We start from the raw sequence: 15,677 nt of genomic DNA, 5'->3' as shown, positions 1-15,677 counted from the left end.
CTACATGCCTGCAGCATATGCTTCAGTTGTTTTGGGGCATATTGTTTAAGGGCCCATGTAGGCAGAGCAGTCAACATTTCTGTGTTTAATCCTTAAATCATTGTTAGCCACTGAAAGAGAGAGGGTTGTAGCCGGTGTTTCGCTGCCAGAAAGCCCACGTAACTGATCTTCCCCTTCCCATCCTTCCCACTGCAGCCTCCTTCACCTTTTCCCCCAAGCAAGTCTCACAAGAGAGCTAGGGGAACCTGCCCAAACATTGTGGGCCAGGTCTTCTGCAGCTGCACTGGGAGAAGAGACTTGCTCTAAATCAGGCATGCCCAACTTAGTTTGCAGGTGGGCCATTGAGATACAGTACTGCAAATGAGCTGCTGGCAACAGTTTTACTTTTTACATACAAGATTTCCCATGGAAGGCAGGAATTGGGGAATATAGACAGGCATTCTCATGCCAGTGATGTTGTGTAGATGCTGAACAAAACATGTATGCATAGACAGTGTCAATGTGTTACTATTAGTATAAAGGTAAAGGTAAAGGTAAAGGGACCCCTGACCATTAGGTCCAGTCGTGGCCGACTCTGGGGTTGTGGCGCTCATCTCGCTTTATTGGCTGAGGGAGCCAGCGTACAGCTTCCGGGTCATGTGGCCAGCATGACTAAGCCGCTTCTGGCGAACCAGAGCAGCGCACGGAAACACCGTTTACCTTCCCGCCGGAGCAGTACCTATTTATCTACTTGCACTTTGACGTGCTTTCGAACTGCTAGGTTGGCAGGAGCTGGGACCGAGCAACAGGAGCTCACCCTGTCTCGGGGATTTGAACCGCCAACCTTCTGATCGGCAAGTCCTAGGCTCTGTGGTTTAACCCACAGCGCCACCCGGGTCCCACTATTAGGATACAAAGCCCTTAACAACCCTAGAACTAGTTTACCTGTGAGCTGTATGCCTACTCAACTGCTTCGATCTGAGGAATTGGCATTGTTACAGGTGTAACATAATACCCATTCTGCATTTCAAAGAAATTGATATTTTAGTGTGACTTTAAAACTCCCTGCTTATTGATATCAGACAGGTGCCTCCATTGTACTGTTTTTGGTGCTTGCCAAAACTGTATTTGTTTAGATAAGCCTACGCAGATATCTAGAAAGTGGATGCATTTTTAGTTTATTGCTGTTTTTATTTTATTTTATATTCTAAATAGTTTTTTTTAATCATTCTTACCAATAATTTTATTGCTTTATGCATTTTGTAAACTGCTTTGAAGGTTGTTGCTTTTTTTTACAATCAAGTGATATATAAATTTAACAAAATAAATAAAAGCACCAATCTCACAATAAGCACCCATTTAGATGCACTAGGAAGTTGATCAGAAGGTAACCATTTTAGCCTGTGCACAGTTGCAGATTGTGTGGAGGAAGCAAGAGCAGGCATGTAAAAAAGCCAATTTGCTGGTTTCTTGTGATGACTAAGATCAGGCAAGTGAACATAGGTGTAGTGGGGGGGTGAGGAAGTGTGGTTACTTCTTTACATTGTACTGTTATCTGTGGTCTTTTGGCTTTTGTAGACATACATGCAAGGTTATGCATGGTTATCTAGGTACAGTACCCCCTCCCTTTAATTCATTCTCCAAATGAGAAAAATCTTTTTGATAAATACTTTTATCTATCCTGTAGAAGAAGCATTCTAGATAAAACATTGCACAGGGATGTATTTCTTCTGGTTTGGGGAGGAGGAAACACGTTCTGATGCATTTGGTAAGAGCTTCAAGAAGCACCACCATTTAAAGGAGATAGCCTGAAGGAAGCAAGTTTGTGATGGGTGCGACTATGAGTACTCCTATTATTATTATTATTTATCTACAAGAAACACATTGCATTTTGTGGTTTGCAAATAGTGGTTGCACTCCTATTTTTGGAGCTGGCAGCAAAGCCAGCCTGACCAGGATCTTTTATGCGTTTTGTTTTGTTACCTGTAATACCTGTATTTTCTTCCTCGTTTTCTGAAGGCTGGCTTGGGGTTTAAGGCTGGATTAGAGGCAATACAATACTTCAAAATCCTTAAAGGTTTACCTAAAAGTATTTTAGGCAAACAATGTACAGAAATGTATTTTTTCCTGCTGGTTTCAGTATGATGAAACACATTTCCTTTACTTCCTTTTGAGGGCAATGCTTCATAATTCCGTGAGGTGCAGCATGAGGTTACAACACAAAGGGAACATCAGCAAACATGTCCAATTGATGTGTGGCCACTGACACATGGGTATTTTGGGACCTGGAAGGGAGTGGAACTGGGGCAGAATGGGGGCAGGGCATGGGCTCCACCAACGCATACGGGAGCCATTAACGGACCAGCCCCGCAAAATGGTTGCTGCCTATACTACGACTTTATTGAATAGTATTAATCATTTTGATGAATGATTTCTGACATTTTGAATTACTACGACTTTATTGAATTGTATCATTTTGCTGAATTTGTTGTTGTTTTCTTTATTTATGTTATTGTGTTTAACAGTATAGCAGTTGCAATGTTTGTTTTTAATGGTATTGTGATTATTGTGAGCTTCCTTGTTGGAAAATTGGAATGTAAATATAAATATTAAATCACATTTATATGCTTACTATTTTTAAACAAAGGTGTTGGGCTCTCCTTTGCTGGAACTGTTATTTATTCGTCTATAACATTTATATCCTACCTTTTCACAACCACTCAGTAAACCTTATGGCCAGGTGGGGATTTGAACCCTGGTCTCCCAGTCCAACTCTTAATAGCTATGCAGGAGGAGGGTATGTGGTCAGGGATGCTGTAGTTGTGAGATTCCTGCACCGAGCTGCTTTATCATTCTGTGATTCTAAGTTATTTTTCTGGCACAATATTAGAAAGTTGCACATAAAGTCAATTGACTTTTGCTGTTATCCAGCAAAACAATGCCTTACTGTACTCTGACAACTGCCATTCAACAGTAGGAAATAGGAAATAAGCAGCTGGTGTTACTAACAGGTGTGTACAGGGTACAAAGTACAGGAAGGTAAGAAGGGAAGGTTGAGGAGAGAAGGATATGTAAATTCAATTGAGAGAAATGTAAGTGTCACAGTACTAGCAAAAAATCCTAGCTTGTAGATCTGTATAGTATTATTCCTTGCTTGAAATTCAGATGCTCAGTGACTTGGCACTCTATAAATGTAAATTAAAAAAGAAGAAGGCCTTATTTGTTTAGAGGCTAAAAATAAGTATGAAGCAAACTTTTTTTTAGTACAGATATTAAATATGATTTCCTGAGCATTGCAATTTAATTCAAAAGTACAAACCAGTTAAAAAATCCTAGAACAAAATATACCCACATTCCGTTTGCATCACATTTTGTGTACATTCAGCAAACCTACAGAGTTATAAATAATTTCTAGCAAACAGTTCACTTCTGCACCAGTACTGTTATTGATCTATTTACTTAGGAAGGCAACCACTGTCACGATGTTTCACTTCATTTGTTTGGATTCAAAATCTTGCCAAATTGATTAAGAATGAGGACTGCTCTTCACCTCCAGTTGGTTTTTATAAAGACTAGTTTTCAAGTTGTGATTTAGGAGCACTCTCTCAAACCATTTGCAGCATGATGAATTGCAGGCAGACTCTCATATTAATCCATACAAAACTCTAATTCAGAGGAGACCTCATCTAACTTCAATGATTTTAATTTTTTTATTTAATAATTTTTATTGCGCTAGCCAAAGGCCATGACAACATCCAAAGAATGAAAAAAAGCAGTCACTACATATGCAGTAGAACCATGATTAAATCCACCAAAAATTTCTTGTCACGCAGAATAAAAAATAATTTTCAAATAAAATGTGCAAATTAGATCTCACAGTCCCCTTTGCAATTGACCGCTAACCCATTCAGTTCTTAAGCTTCCTAGCTGCCAAGGTATAGGGGGCCACCTTATAAGTCACAGAGTCATCAGTATCACTCAACTGCCATTTCACCCTCTCCGTCCTGGTTAGATTTGTTTCCTTCATGAAAAGAGGTTTTATGAATCAGTTTCTTGGGTCTGTATATACAGTGGTACCTTGGGTTAAGTATTTAATTTGTTCTGGACATCCGTTCTTAACCTGAAACTGTTCTTAACCTGAAGCACCACTTTAGCTAATGGGGCCTCCCGCTGCCACCGCGCCGCCAGAGCACGATTTCTGTTCTCATCCTGAAGCAAAGTTCTTAACCCGAGGTACTATTTTTTGGTCAGCGGAGTCTGTAACCTGAAGCATATGTAACCCGAGGTACCACTGTACTGGACATTGTAGTAAGTAATGGCAAATGTCTTCTGCACATGGTTGCCCACACAGACAGACTCTCTTTTCATAAGGTATTCCGTTGCATCACCCATCTAGAACCACTGAGGGCATAGATTGAAAGCGTAGTTCTGTGAAGGTGACTCTTAATGAGGCAGAAGGAAGATTTATCAAATATCTGGCTTGAAAGTGCATCGTTTTAATAAGTGGAAACCATGGTGAACACTTAGAAGAAGAAGTAATAATAATAATAAAATTTATTCCTGCTTCAGTCATATAAAGCTAGTCCATTAAATGCCTCTTCCCCATGTTCAGGGACACCTGGAGCTCTTGTAGGTAATATTGGGTCAAGTAGCATTGGATAGCAACCTTCCAGTGTTGGGTCTGATCCAGTTCTTTGCGGCACGAGGTAGGAAATCTCTCATCTGAAAAGGATCTAGGTCCTTTCACATAATTTAAGCACAGATAGTTGATTCTAGCCTGTGTTGTTGTCACAAACGTCAATGAATTTAGAATGGGTCTGTGTGCACTGGTGACTGCTCTGATGACAACGGCTTCTTATTTGTTTGTGCACTTGCAGCAATATGCTATACAGTATATAGGAATGATACGGCTAACAGATTGCGGTTGACTCCTGACAAGACAGAAGTACTGTTTAGGGGGGACAGGGGGTGGGTGTGGGTGTGGGGGACTCCCTGGTCCTGAATGGGGTAACTGTGTCCCTGAAGGACCAGGTCCGCAGCCTGGGAGTCATTTTGGACTCACAACTATCCATGGAGGCGCAGGTTAATTCTGTGTCCAGGACAGCTGTCTACCAGCTCCATCTGGTACGCAGGCAGAGACCCTACCTGCCCGCAGACTGTCTCGCCAGAGTGGTGCATGCTCTAGTTATCTCCTGCTTGGACTACTGCAATGTGTTCTACGTGGGGCTACCTTTGAAACTGCACTTAATCCAGGATGCAGCAGCTAGCCTGGTGACTGGGAGTGGATGCCAGGACCATATAACACTGATCCTCAGAGATTTGCATTGGCTCCCAATACATTTCCGAGCACAATTCAAAGCATTGGTGCTGACCTTTAAAGCCCTAAACGGCCTCAGTCCTGTATACCCGAAGGAGCGTCTCCACCCCTATCATTCAGCCCGGACACTGAGATCTAGCGCCAAGGGCCTTCTGGCAGTTCTCTTATTTCGAGAAGTGAGGTTACATGGAACCAAACAGAGGGCCTTCTCAGTAGTGGCGCCCGCCCTGTGGAACGCCCTCCCAGATGTCAAGGAAATAAGCAACTATCCTATTTTTAAAGGACATCTGAAGGCAGCCCTGTTTAGGCAAGTTTTTAATATTTAATGCTGTATTGTTTTTAATATTCGATTAGGAGCTGCCCAGAGTGGCTGGGGAAACTCAGCCAGATGTGTGGGGTATAAATAATAAATTGATATTATTATATTATTATTATGATTTATGGAGGTAAGGAAGGTAGAAAAAGTCAGGGGCTGACAAGTGGTGGGGATGGAATAGAGTTAAGTCAGGAAATCATGGTGGAGTCATTAACAAGGTGGTAGGTGGCTCAGGAAAGCTGTTTACTTGCATAGTTTCATTTATGAATAGCTTCCAATAAAACATCCCAAAGCAATTTAACCATAATAACAATCACAGTAAAAACAATTTCAGGTCTGGTACAGATACAGACTGGCATTAAAATCTTCATTCTAAAGGCTTGTTGCAAATAGGTAAAGGTAAAGGTACCCCTGCCTGTACGGGCCAGTAGTGACCGACTCTGGGGTTGCGCGTCCATCTCGCTTAAGAGGTCAGGGGCCAGCGCTGTCTGGAGACACTTCCGGGTCACGTGACCAGCGTGCCGAAGCTGCTCTAGCGAGCCAGCACCAGCACCAGCACAGCACACGGAAACGCCGTTTACCTTCCCTCTATAAAGTGGTACCTATTTATCTACTTGCACTTAGGGGTGCTTTCGAACTGCTAGGTGGGCAGGAGCTGGGACCGAATGACGGGAGCTCACCCCGCCGCAGGGATTCGAACCGCTGACCATACAATCGGCAAGCCCTGGGCGCTGAGGTTTTACCCACAGTGCCATCCACATCCCTTGTTGCAAATAGAAGGCCCTAAATAGGCACCCAAAAGATAACTGAGACGGTGACTGTTAGATGTGTGAACTTTTCAAGTGTTTAAAGTGATGGGGGATATGAACGTTCTTTCTGTGATCTCTAATGGATGCTTCGCACATAAAAGACATAGCTGTTGTAGTCAGATGCACGTATGAACTTGACCTTAGCTGATTGTAGCTAAAGACAGCTATAAATTCAGCTTTTAAATTCAGCGTTTGCTGTGCAAGGGTCCATGCTCATTGAATGCTGGAAACATAGTGGGCTTGAAAGGGGGGAAAGGCATTACTAACTGATAAATATAAAGGACATGAATATATTTTTAACTGTGTGCTGATGGGAAACTGGTCTATAATTTTATAAAAATATGCTAAGCTGTAGTCCCAAAGCCTCACTTACAAACAAGAATACATCCTAAAAATCAGCCGAAAGTACTGTATACCATTTGTTGGTGATAGCAGGCAAACATTGGAGCTTCACAGAGTACTACCAACCCAAGACTTTAAAAAACAGTTTACATCTTCAGTCCAGACTGTCAACACAGCATAGCCTTGACTTGCCTGGGAATGGAATGCCAAACACCGTTGTGTTGTCCAGGAAGCTCTTATATCTAAGCAGTTTGTGTCCTCATTTTAAAAAGTCCCCAGTTCCCACAACAAATCTGAGTGTTTCGTTCTTGGAAACACTAGTTGCTTCATCAGATCTCCCTGTTTTCATTTTATTTTCATGAGGTCTTCCTTGGCCACTGGGCGCAGCTTGAACCAATCAACATATAAACTGTGGGTGCCATGTGCATATACTATGCATCTTAATAAGGGTCACCACTCTTAAAAGAAACAAACAATTCTTCTCTGATCAGCTGCCCTTGTGTTATATTGAGTAAGGAAAACAGTGCCTGGCCTTCAGGGCTTTCAGTCTGAGTTGTACAATTCCCCACAGGAGCCCAGTGGTTATTTTCCAAGAGCTGCTCATTGACCAACCCCTTGTATCTGAAACGTCAGTAAAAGATTTGTAAGTGGTTGTGACTATTTCAAGGAGGACTGTTTGGAAAATGACTGCATTATTATGTCTCTTGCTGTCCTCCTACACAATTCCAGTCCAGCAGTTAATGAGACAGGAAGTGGGGTTGTGGGGGTTTTTTTTGGTAGTTTATCTTTAGATGACAAATTATTTCACTCCGTAGCAATTTTGCATGAGCCCATATATAGATATGCTTAGTGTTATTACTGTATTACTTCCTGTGGGCAATAAAAGTTTACATGCTCCAGCTTTGTTGAATTTGCTGCCCGTGGGCTGGGTTCAACGTCACTCTGTGAAGAAAGGTCTGTCTGCACAAGCGTTGCAGCTTGCTGGAAGGAATTGCCTCTCTTCCCTTTCCCCTCCCCCCTACAAGCTGTTCTGGGAGATCCCCTCCCCTCGAGTGAATTCTGGGAGAAAGACCCATTGCATGAGCACAAGCCCTTGTGGCTTTGTTTGGTGAATCCCACCCTATATCAGGAGTAGCAGTTCAAAAGCACGTCAAAGTGCAAGTAGATAAATAGGTACCACTCCAGTGGGAAGGTAAACGGTGTTTTCGTGCCCTGCTCTGGTTCGCCAGAAGTGGCTTAGTCATGCTGGCCACATGACCCGGAAGCCGTACGCCGGCTCCCTTGGCCAATAAAGCTAGATGAGCGCCGCAACCCCAGAGTCGGTCATGACTGGACCTAATGGTCAGGGGTCCCTTTACCTTTAACTGAGTCCTAATTCTGCATACTGTTGAAGACACCTCTTATCTTGCTTTGTTGCTTGCTGTTTCTCATTTATGACTGGACAATACAAACCCAAGATAAGGAAGTTAGGAGCTGGTCAGTCTTAAGCCAGCCAATCCCCTGTGTAGCTGAGCTATGCTAGCAGGAGCTAGCACAGCTGGAGCTACACAGATGCAACACCTTTGTCCCTGGAGAGCAGGGACTCAGCCAACTGATCTGTGATTGGATGACTTTATGCTGGTGTAAAATGGTTGGTAGAGGCAGGACCATGGAAGGGGAGATGGAGTTAACTCTATTCAGCTTGATCACATGAGAAGAGGAAATCACAGTGATGTCTTCATATATCTGGAGGGCACACAGAAGGCGGAACAGACTTCTTCTATGTTTCTCCAGAGGTCAGGACTAGAACCAGTGGGAGGAAATGGAAAGGAAGCCACTGTCAGATAAACATTAGGACAGACTTCCTAACAGGAAGAGCAGTTTGACTGCCTTGGGAGGCAAGCTCATCTTTGTTGGAGATACTTAAGCAGTGGCTGGACAATTGTATTTCAAGGATGCTATACACCCATCCTTCACTTACAGAGTCAGCATTGAGCAGGGGTCAGCTCTAACATTTTAAGATCCTATGTATGCAAAACCATCCCTTGAGGCAGAGTGCTGTCACTTCCGTTTTTCACATGAGGAATTGAAGCCAGTGTCTTTGACCATGTCCATCCACTTACAGAGGTTGTTTTCAGGAGTACAGTGGCTATTTATTCAGAAGTATATCAAACTGAAATAATGAGAATGACTTATGTTTATAGCCTTGGTAGGCCAGAATGATTCATACTGTATTTTCATTCCTTCGACACTGGTGATCTCTGCTTCTTCCAGTACACTGGCATGAGTCCCCTGAAGAACTACCACCAGACAGGTTATTCTAATCCAGTGCATCACAGCTCCCTGTGTCCCTGCTGCACTCATACACTTTCCATAAGTTTCTATGGTATGCCTCCTGGTATGCCCTGTGGAGGACCTTAAGGTCCATAAATAGCAACATCCTAGAGGTCCCGGGCCCTAAGGAAGTCAGATTAGCCTCAACCAGAGCCAGGGCCTTTTCAACACTGGCTCCGGCCTGGTGGAACGCTCTGCCTCATGAGACCAGGGCCCTGCAGGATCTGATTTCTTTCCGCAGAGCCTGTAAGACAGAGTTGTTCCACCTGGCCTTTGGCTTGGAATCAACTTGATCTCCTTCCCCTCTATCCTTTTTCCTTTCTCCTTCTGTGATGGAACTCCTACTTGGGGACTTCCCTGGCTTTTTTCTGGCCCATGTAGGACCAGTCTGGATAGTTGGCCTTGGTGAAGACTTGAAGTTTTCATCCCCCCAAAAGTTTTTGATTTGAGTTTCTACTGAAATGAGGCTGCATTTTAATGTTGTATTTTAATCTTGTTTTTTTAAGTTGTAATTCAATCAATTGTTTTTATACCTGGTGTTAGCCGCCCTGAGCCTGATCTTGGCTGGGGAGGGTGGGGTATAAATAAAATTTATTATTATTATTTTCAGGGCTAGTGTTTTTATTTTTCAGAACAATAAAATAATTTGCTCCAGCTGCTTTATTCAGCCCCAATACCATTTGTGGGAATACACTAATGTGCCATGCCCTGTTTGTGGGTTCCCCACGGGCATCTGGTTGGCCGTCTGATAGGAGCAGAATGTTGGACTAGATAAGCCTTTGGTCTGATCCAACGAGGCTCTTCTTGTGTTCTTGCTGGTGCCTTTCCCAGTGCAGTTGTGGAAATGAGATATACCGGTATACCCGCAGTGCTGTTTTTCTAGGAAAAAGAGGTGCCGGAACTCACTATGACTGAGGCCTTGCTCTCTTGTAATGGCACTCACCTGAGTGGTGCCAGAACTGAGTTCCGGTGGAGAAAAAAAGCCCTGTATACCCACATTCTGAGCAGAACTGGCATGAAGAACCAGGAGTACGTTGGCTTATTTTCTTAATTATTCTACTATGGTCATATAAATTACTCTTCCCCTCAATAGGCATCTTTGAAAACCGCTGTGAAGCATACAACGTTGGGCTCCAAGGAGCAAGAGTATTTTCTGGCCCCTCGAGTGAACAATTCGGATATACAGTCCAACAGCTTTTAAATCCAGAAGGCAAATGGTAAGCATTTCCTGTTCTTCATTCATAGTGCAGGGAGAAAAGCAGAGGGCAACTATATTAGGAACACAGGAAGGTGCCTTATACTGAATCAGACCCAGCAACCCATCTAGTTCACTATTGTCTACACTGACAATTTCTGATGGGTGTCTGGGGATCAAACTTGGGAACTTCTGCAAATCAGTTGGTTATGTAGGGAAGGATGTAATCTTTCAGGATACCTGAAAGATACCTGCCCCAGTGAGCAGTTGAGCTCAGGCCCAGGGGTTAAGTATGGCTTCTTTCTCTGAGGGCTCTCCCCAGACTACACATCTTGCTAGCTCATCCTGCCTTTCTGGAATGTGTCCTTGAACTATGCTGATGCCTCTTGCTTGCCTGAATAGAGGGAAGCGTGTGGGCATAGGTGTGTGTAGAAATTCTACTTCTGTATGGTGGAAATAAGACATACCGGACAAAGGCATGTAATGCTCCATCTACTTTTGCCTCCGGCCATGCCAGGACTGGCTTGCAGGCCCTGAAGCATTGTCCATGAGGGACAGTCCCTTGGGCTGTAAAATAATGTTTCCCACCCTTGTGCTAAGGCAAACTACCATTGGATGCAACCCCTAGTAATGCTAATCTGACCTTTTCGTGCTAATATTTTACCACATAAGAACAACATATTGAAAATGGGGGTTTTCAGAACTAGAACTGTTGAATTTAAAAGTCTATGCTAAACTTTTTAGGTGTTGGTTTTTTGCTTGTTCAGTGAGTGTTTCCTGATTGGGCCACCCTGGCAATAGAAATTAACTGGTGCTTCTAAATTGCATCACCTTGGCTTGTTGATTAATTTCTTTGCCAACTTTCTTTTAAACAATGAAAGGAAAAGAGAAAGGAGTGCCAACAACTGCAGATTGCAAAGGATTTAAATTCAACTTTGTGTTTGCAAAGGATTTAAAGTTGACTTTGTGCTGCACCCTTTTCTGATTCGGAGCTACGTCACAATTTGGCTCCTACAAGTAACTCATTGTACTTTCATCTTCTCCCTCCCACGGTCTGCTGTATGTTTGCAGTTGCGTCTGTTTAGTTGTTGACTTCCTAAAATCCAGACCCATTAAAAGAATATTTAGTGGAATGATGCTTAGAAAGGTGACTAATAGTACTCCACAGTAGTCTTGTACATTTAGTCATAGCATTGTGTAAGGTAGGACAGGAAGTTCATAGAACAGCAGAATCAGAGTATAAAGTAAACAGCAAGCAAGCTAAAGTATATGAGAATGGGGAACCAGTGACCCTCCAGGTATTGCTGAAATGCATCTCCCTACGTCTCAGACCCTTGGCTATTCTGTCCGTGAGTGATGGGCATTGAGAAGCCAACAACATCTGAAGGCCATAGGTTCCCCACCCTGAAATAAACAAGTAAATTTAGCTTCTGAGATTAACTGTACTTAATTATCTGTATAGATATGGAAACTAAGATAGATGTTTCCATATTCTTTTGAGATCTTCTCTCTCTCTCTCTCTGTCATGTTGTTTTTAAAAATCAAGTTGACTTTCAAGGTATTTTATGTTCTTCTGTTCTGGATTTTAAAAAAAAGCTTCACAAACTGGAAATCATTTTAATCAACAGGGTCATGATTTGGTGTACTGCTATATAAAAATACCCTTTCAAAGCTCACTCTTCTGAGTGACCATGTGGTGTAGTGAGAGAACCTTTTTGGGTGGGGGGAGTTTTCTGGGTGTTAACTTGGAAATAGTCACAGTGACAGATTTTCCAAGTTTCCACGACTGGAATAGTAAGTAACCTTTACTTACTACTGACTTCATTGTTTGCATAGCAAAGATTTAACCCTTCTTTGCAGAGAGGGAGGTGTGCTTCAAGTAATAATTATATTGTCACTAATGCCTACTCACTAGGGTCCCAAACCCTTGGTGAATTAGGGACTTTCCCTGCATGTGAAGACAGGCTCTAGTGCATTGAGTGGATGAGATCAATAGTGGGTCCAATGGTCAAGAAGGCAGTTTCTGCATGTGCTATAGAGGGAAGTAAGGGGCAGATGGGGCTCATCAACCTGGAAAGGTAGCACATCTAGGAGAAGGAAAACTCTGATCCTAAACCTCCACAGCCTTGTGGGATATCTTCATGAGAAGAAAAGGCTAAGGAGTAAGCTACAGAAATTGGGAGTAGAGTCCCTAAGACAGTTGAATGGTGCCTTGTATACCTCCTTCCTGCAACTCTTGCAGCCCAACTGGTGCCAAATGCATTGCTCTGCTTTCCTTTGGACCATATCAGTGAGACTGAGAGTCAGGTCTTGTCATCTAGGCAGCCCAGGACCTCCATAAACACTGCCCAGACTTCTGCCCCAGAGAGATCACTCTGGTGCTGTTAACACAGCGGTTTGACTTCACCCATGGAGGTGCACTCCATTGTCTCTTGAGGTGGATGGATGCCAACAATAATGCCTACTCCCTAGTTGAAGCAAGTCACTCACACAAGTGAAAATGAGGTAGTAAAATTGGCTAGATGTTACCATGTAAAAAATGAATTGGCCAGAAGGAATGCAAAATTATAAATACATTTCTGCCATATGATGAATACTCAGTATGTTTGCATGACAGATGTTATGGACTACAGTTCCCATGATTCCTGACCATTGGCTGTGCTGTTGGGAATTGTGGCCAACAGCATCTGGCGTGCAGCATGTTGACTACCCTTGTTTTACAGAGACCAAAGAAATAATCATAAAGATAATTATTGTAGTAACCTTGAGCTCATACTTTCAATTACTGTTTACAGAGTGGAGTCTTTCAACTGAAATGACCATACATTTTGTAAAGATATGTCTGTTTTCCAGGTTGCTTGTTGGTTCACCCTGGAGTGGATATCCAAGAAACAGAATGGGCGATGTGTATAAGTGTGATGTTAATCAACCGGGAACCCAGTGTTCAAAGATGAATTTGCAGAGTAAGTTCTAAATTCATCAAATAAATTAAAGAATAAATTGTATAGCCTGCCTTTCTTTCGATGGACCTCAGCGGACGTCATTATCATCTTGATTATTGTACTTATTATTATTATTATTTATCCACCCAAAGTTGGTTATAACATATAAAAACACAATGCACCACCCATAATTGCTAAACATGGACACCACTACTGTCATCTCTACATATATGTAGGCTCAGTTCTATTTAGAGACTGAAAACCTACATTTTGTTTTGTGAAAGATCTGTACATAGCATGTATGGTCATTTATTTTGGCTGCCGAGTGCAGGAATAAACTTTGAGCACATCATCGCAACTGCTTGGGGGGGCGGGGGGCCAACTCGAATTTCTGCACATGGCAGAAATCTATGACAATTTGCCACAAGTTGGGAAGAAATGCACATGGACTGTGTGATAGAATTAGAGTCCCTAGATAAGAAGTGAGGAACATTTATTTGAGCTTGTGTTGTGCTCAGTAGCTCAGTGTGTTTAACGCAAACCAGGGCATGGTCTGAGGGCACATGATGCAGCTAATCAGGATTGAGTCTGGTTGGTGTCTGGTTGGGAGATTCCCTGGGAACCTCATATTTGCTATCTTGAGTCCTGTGATGGAAGAATTGCCGGATCTAATGACTGTACTAAATAAATAAAATATGTAATATTCTGTTACTAAAAATAAAACTTTTTACATGATTTATCCCGGCCTCAAATGGTAGTCAGAACAGTAAGGTCCTAAGCTGCTGCCCGTGCTGAGTTTCTGGGGGAAAGCAACTTCATGAATGGAGGATACTTGCCACAAACAATTTTTGAGAGCCAGTGTGGTGCAGTGGTTAAGATTGGTAGACTCATAATCTGGTGAACCGGGGTTGATTCCCTGCTCCTCCATATGCAGTTGCTGGGTGACCTTGGGCTAGTTACACTTCTCTGAAGTCTCTCAGCCCCACTCACCTCAGAGTGTTTGTTGTGGGGGAGGAAGGGAAAAAGATTGTTAGCCGCTTTGAGACTCCTTTGGGTAGTGATAAAGCGGGATATCAGATCTTCTTTCTCTTTTTCTAATAGTTCACAGATGATGCTTATTAAGAGAGCACACAGTATTGTTTTAGGGGATTATATGGGACATAGGTAAGAGATATACAGGGTTCTGGCTGCTTACATTGAAAATAGTAGCTTGAATTTCTCTTGATTGTGCGTATTGTTGTATTGTGTCTTTTTAGCTTTTGCAAGTGTCCCAAATGCTACTGAGATAAAGAAGTATATGAATCTAGGATTAACCCTAGTAAGAAACTCAATAAGCGGAGGATTTTTGGTAAGTGCTGCAGATGCAATATAAAATATAACCTGTTTGGCAGTCAGTGGTGAAACTATAACCTTTTTAAGCTTTTCTTGGGTCCCTTCTTCAGCGCAGTTCATCCAAATGAGCTAAGATATAAATTGCAGTGATAAATGGGTTTGCTTATACGTACATAAAACGTCAATCCCGGTCCGACTACTCTGGCTGTTAATTAGTTTCTGGGCTCAGTTCGAAGTGCTGGTTTTTACTTATAAAGCCTTAAATGGCTCAGGACTGCCTCTCCGCTTGTAAACTGACCCAGAGCCTGCAATCATCATCTGAAGCCCTTCTTTGTGTGCCTCCTCCATGAGAGGCCCAGAGGGTGGCAACATGAGAAGGGCCTTTTCTTCGGTGTCTCCCCACTTTTGAAATGCTCTCCCCCCCGGGGAGGCTCGCCTGGCGCCCTCGCTACATACCTTCAGGCACCAGGCAAAAGCATTCCTCTTCTCCCAGCCCTTTGCCTAATTATGGCCTTTTAAACTGTAGGGGAGGCTATTGTTTTTGTATGCTACTATGTTGTGCATTTCTGTGTTTTTATATTGTTTCCTTTGGAGGAAGGACGGTATAGAAATTCAATAAATAAAATAAATAAATAAATAAATAATAACATTTCCCTCTACTGTAATTTAATGTTTTTTATTGTCTTCTAGTCAGTTCCAGACAAAGACTGGAATTTGATTGTTGTTGTTTTCCTGCTTCTGTAGGTGTTGTTTCATTAGCTCATTGTTTTCATATTGTAGCATTACAAGCGGCTGGTATTTTATTTTACATACTTTTGTATGTTTCATTGCATTCGTGTAAGTTGCCTTGAGATCCTTGGAGTGTAAAGCAATAAATAATAATCATTGACCTAGTCTAAAATTCCATATATCTTGTAGTGGAGGAAGTGATTAATAATAATTGCTCCTCTTAGTGCTTTGCTGCTTTTCAGAAGGATCATCAAATTGCAAGGTACTTATCTAACATTTCCTACCCACAGTTGAGAAAAGCTTTCATGGAATTAAGATTTCAACAGATGCTGTCTGCTTATTTGGATGGCAGATATAATCATGAAGAATGCAGCTGTTTAGGCTGGTAACTGGGACAACCTGA

General features: G+C 42.4%; 1 protein-coding gene across 2 annotated transcripts in view; it reads left to right on the top strand.

Moving 5' to 3' along the window:
- ITGA2 (integrin subunit alpha 2) overlaps positions 1 to 15,677 on the top strand; it is a 50,282-nt gene that overhangs the window by 4,734 nt on the left and 29,871 nt on the right. Inside the window, exons 1-4 of one of the 2 annotated variants that reach the window (XM_081929600.1) lie at positions 1,684 to 1,747; positions 10,170 to 10,293; positions 13,125 to 13,234; positions 14,470 to 14,561. In XM_081929600.1, coding sequence (XP_081785726.1) covers positions 1,699 to 1,747; positions 10,170 to 10,293; positions 13,125 to 13,234; positions 14,470 to 14,561 — 375 coding nt within the window. In that variant the 5' untranslated portion in view covers positions 1,684 to 1,698. Of the gene's footprint in view, positions 1 to 1,683; positions 1,748 to 10,169; positions 10,294 to 13,124; positions 13,235 to 14,469; positions 14,562 to 15,677 lie in introns of those variants that run through there. The other variant, XM_081929599.1, reaches the window with a different exon arrangement.

The sequence above is a fragment of the Podarcis melisellensis genome, assembly GCF_964234715.1.
Source record: "Podarcis melisellensis genome assembly, chromosome: 11".
Taxonomy (NCBI): Eukaryota; Metazoa; Chordata; class Lepidosauria; order Squamata; family Lacertidae; genus Podarcis; species Podarcis melisellensis.
This window is presented reverse-complemented; position numbering and strand designations above follow the sequence as displayed.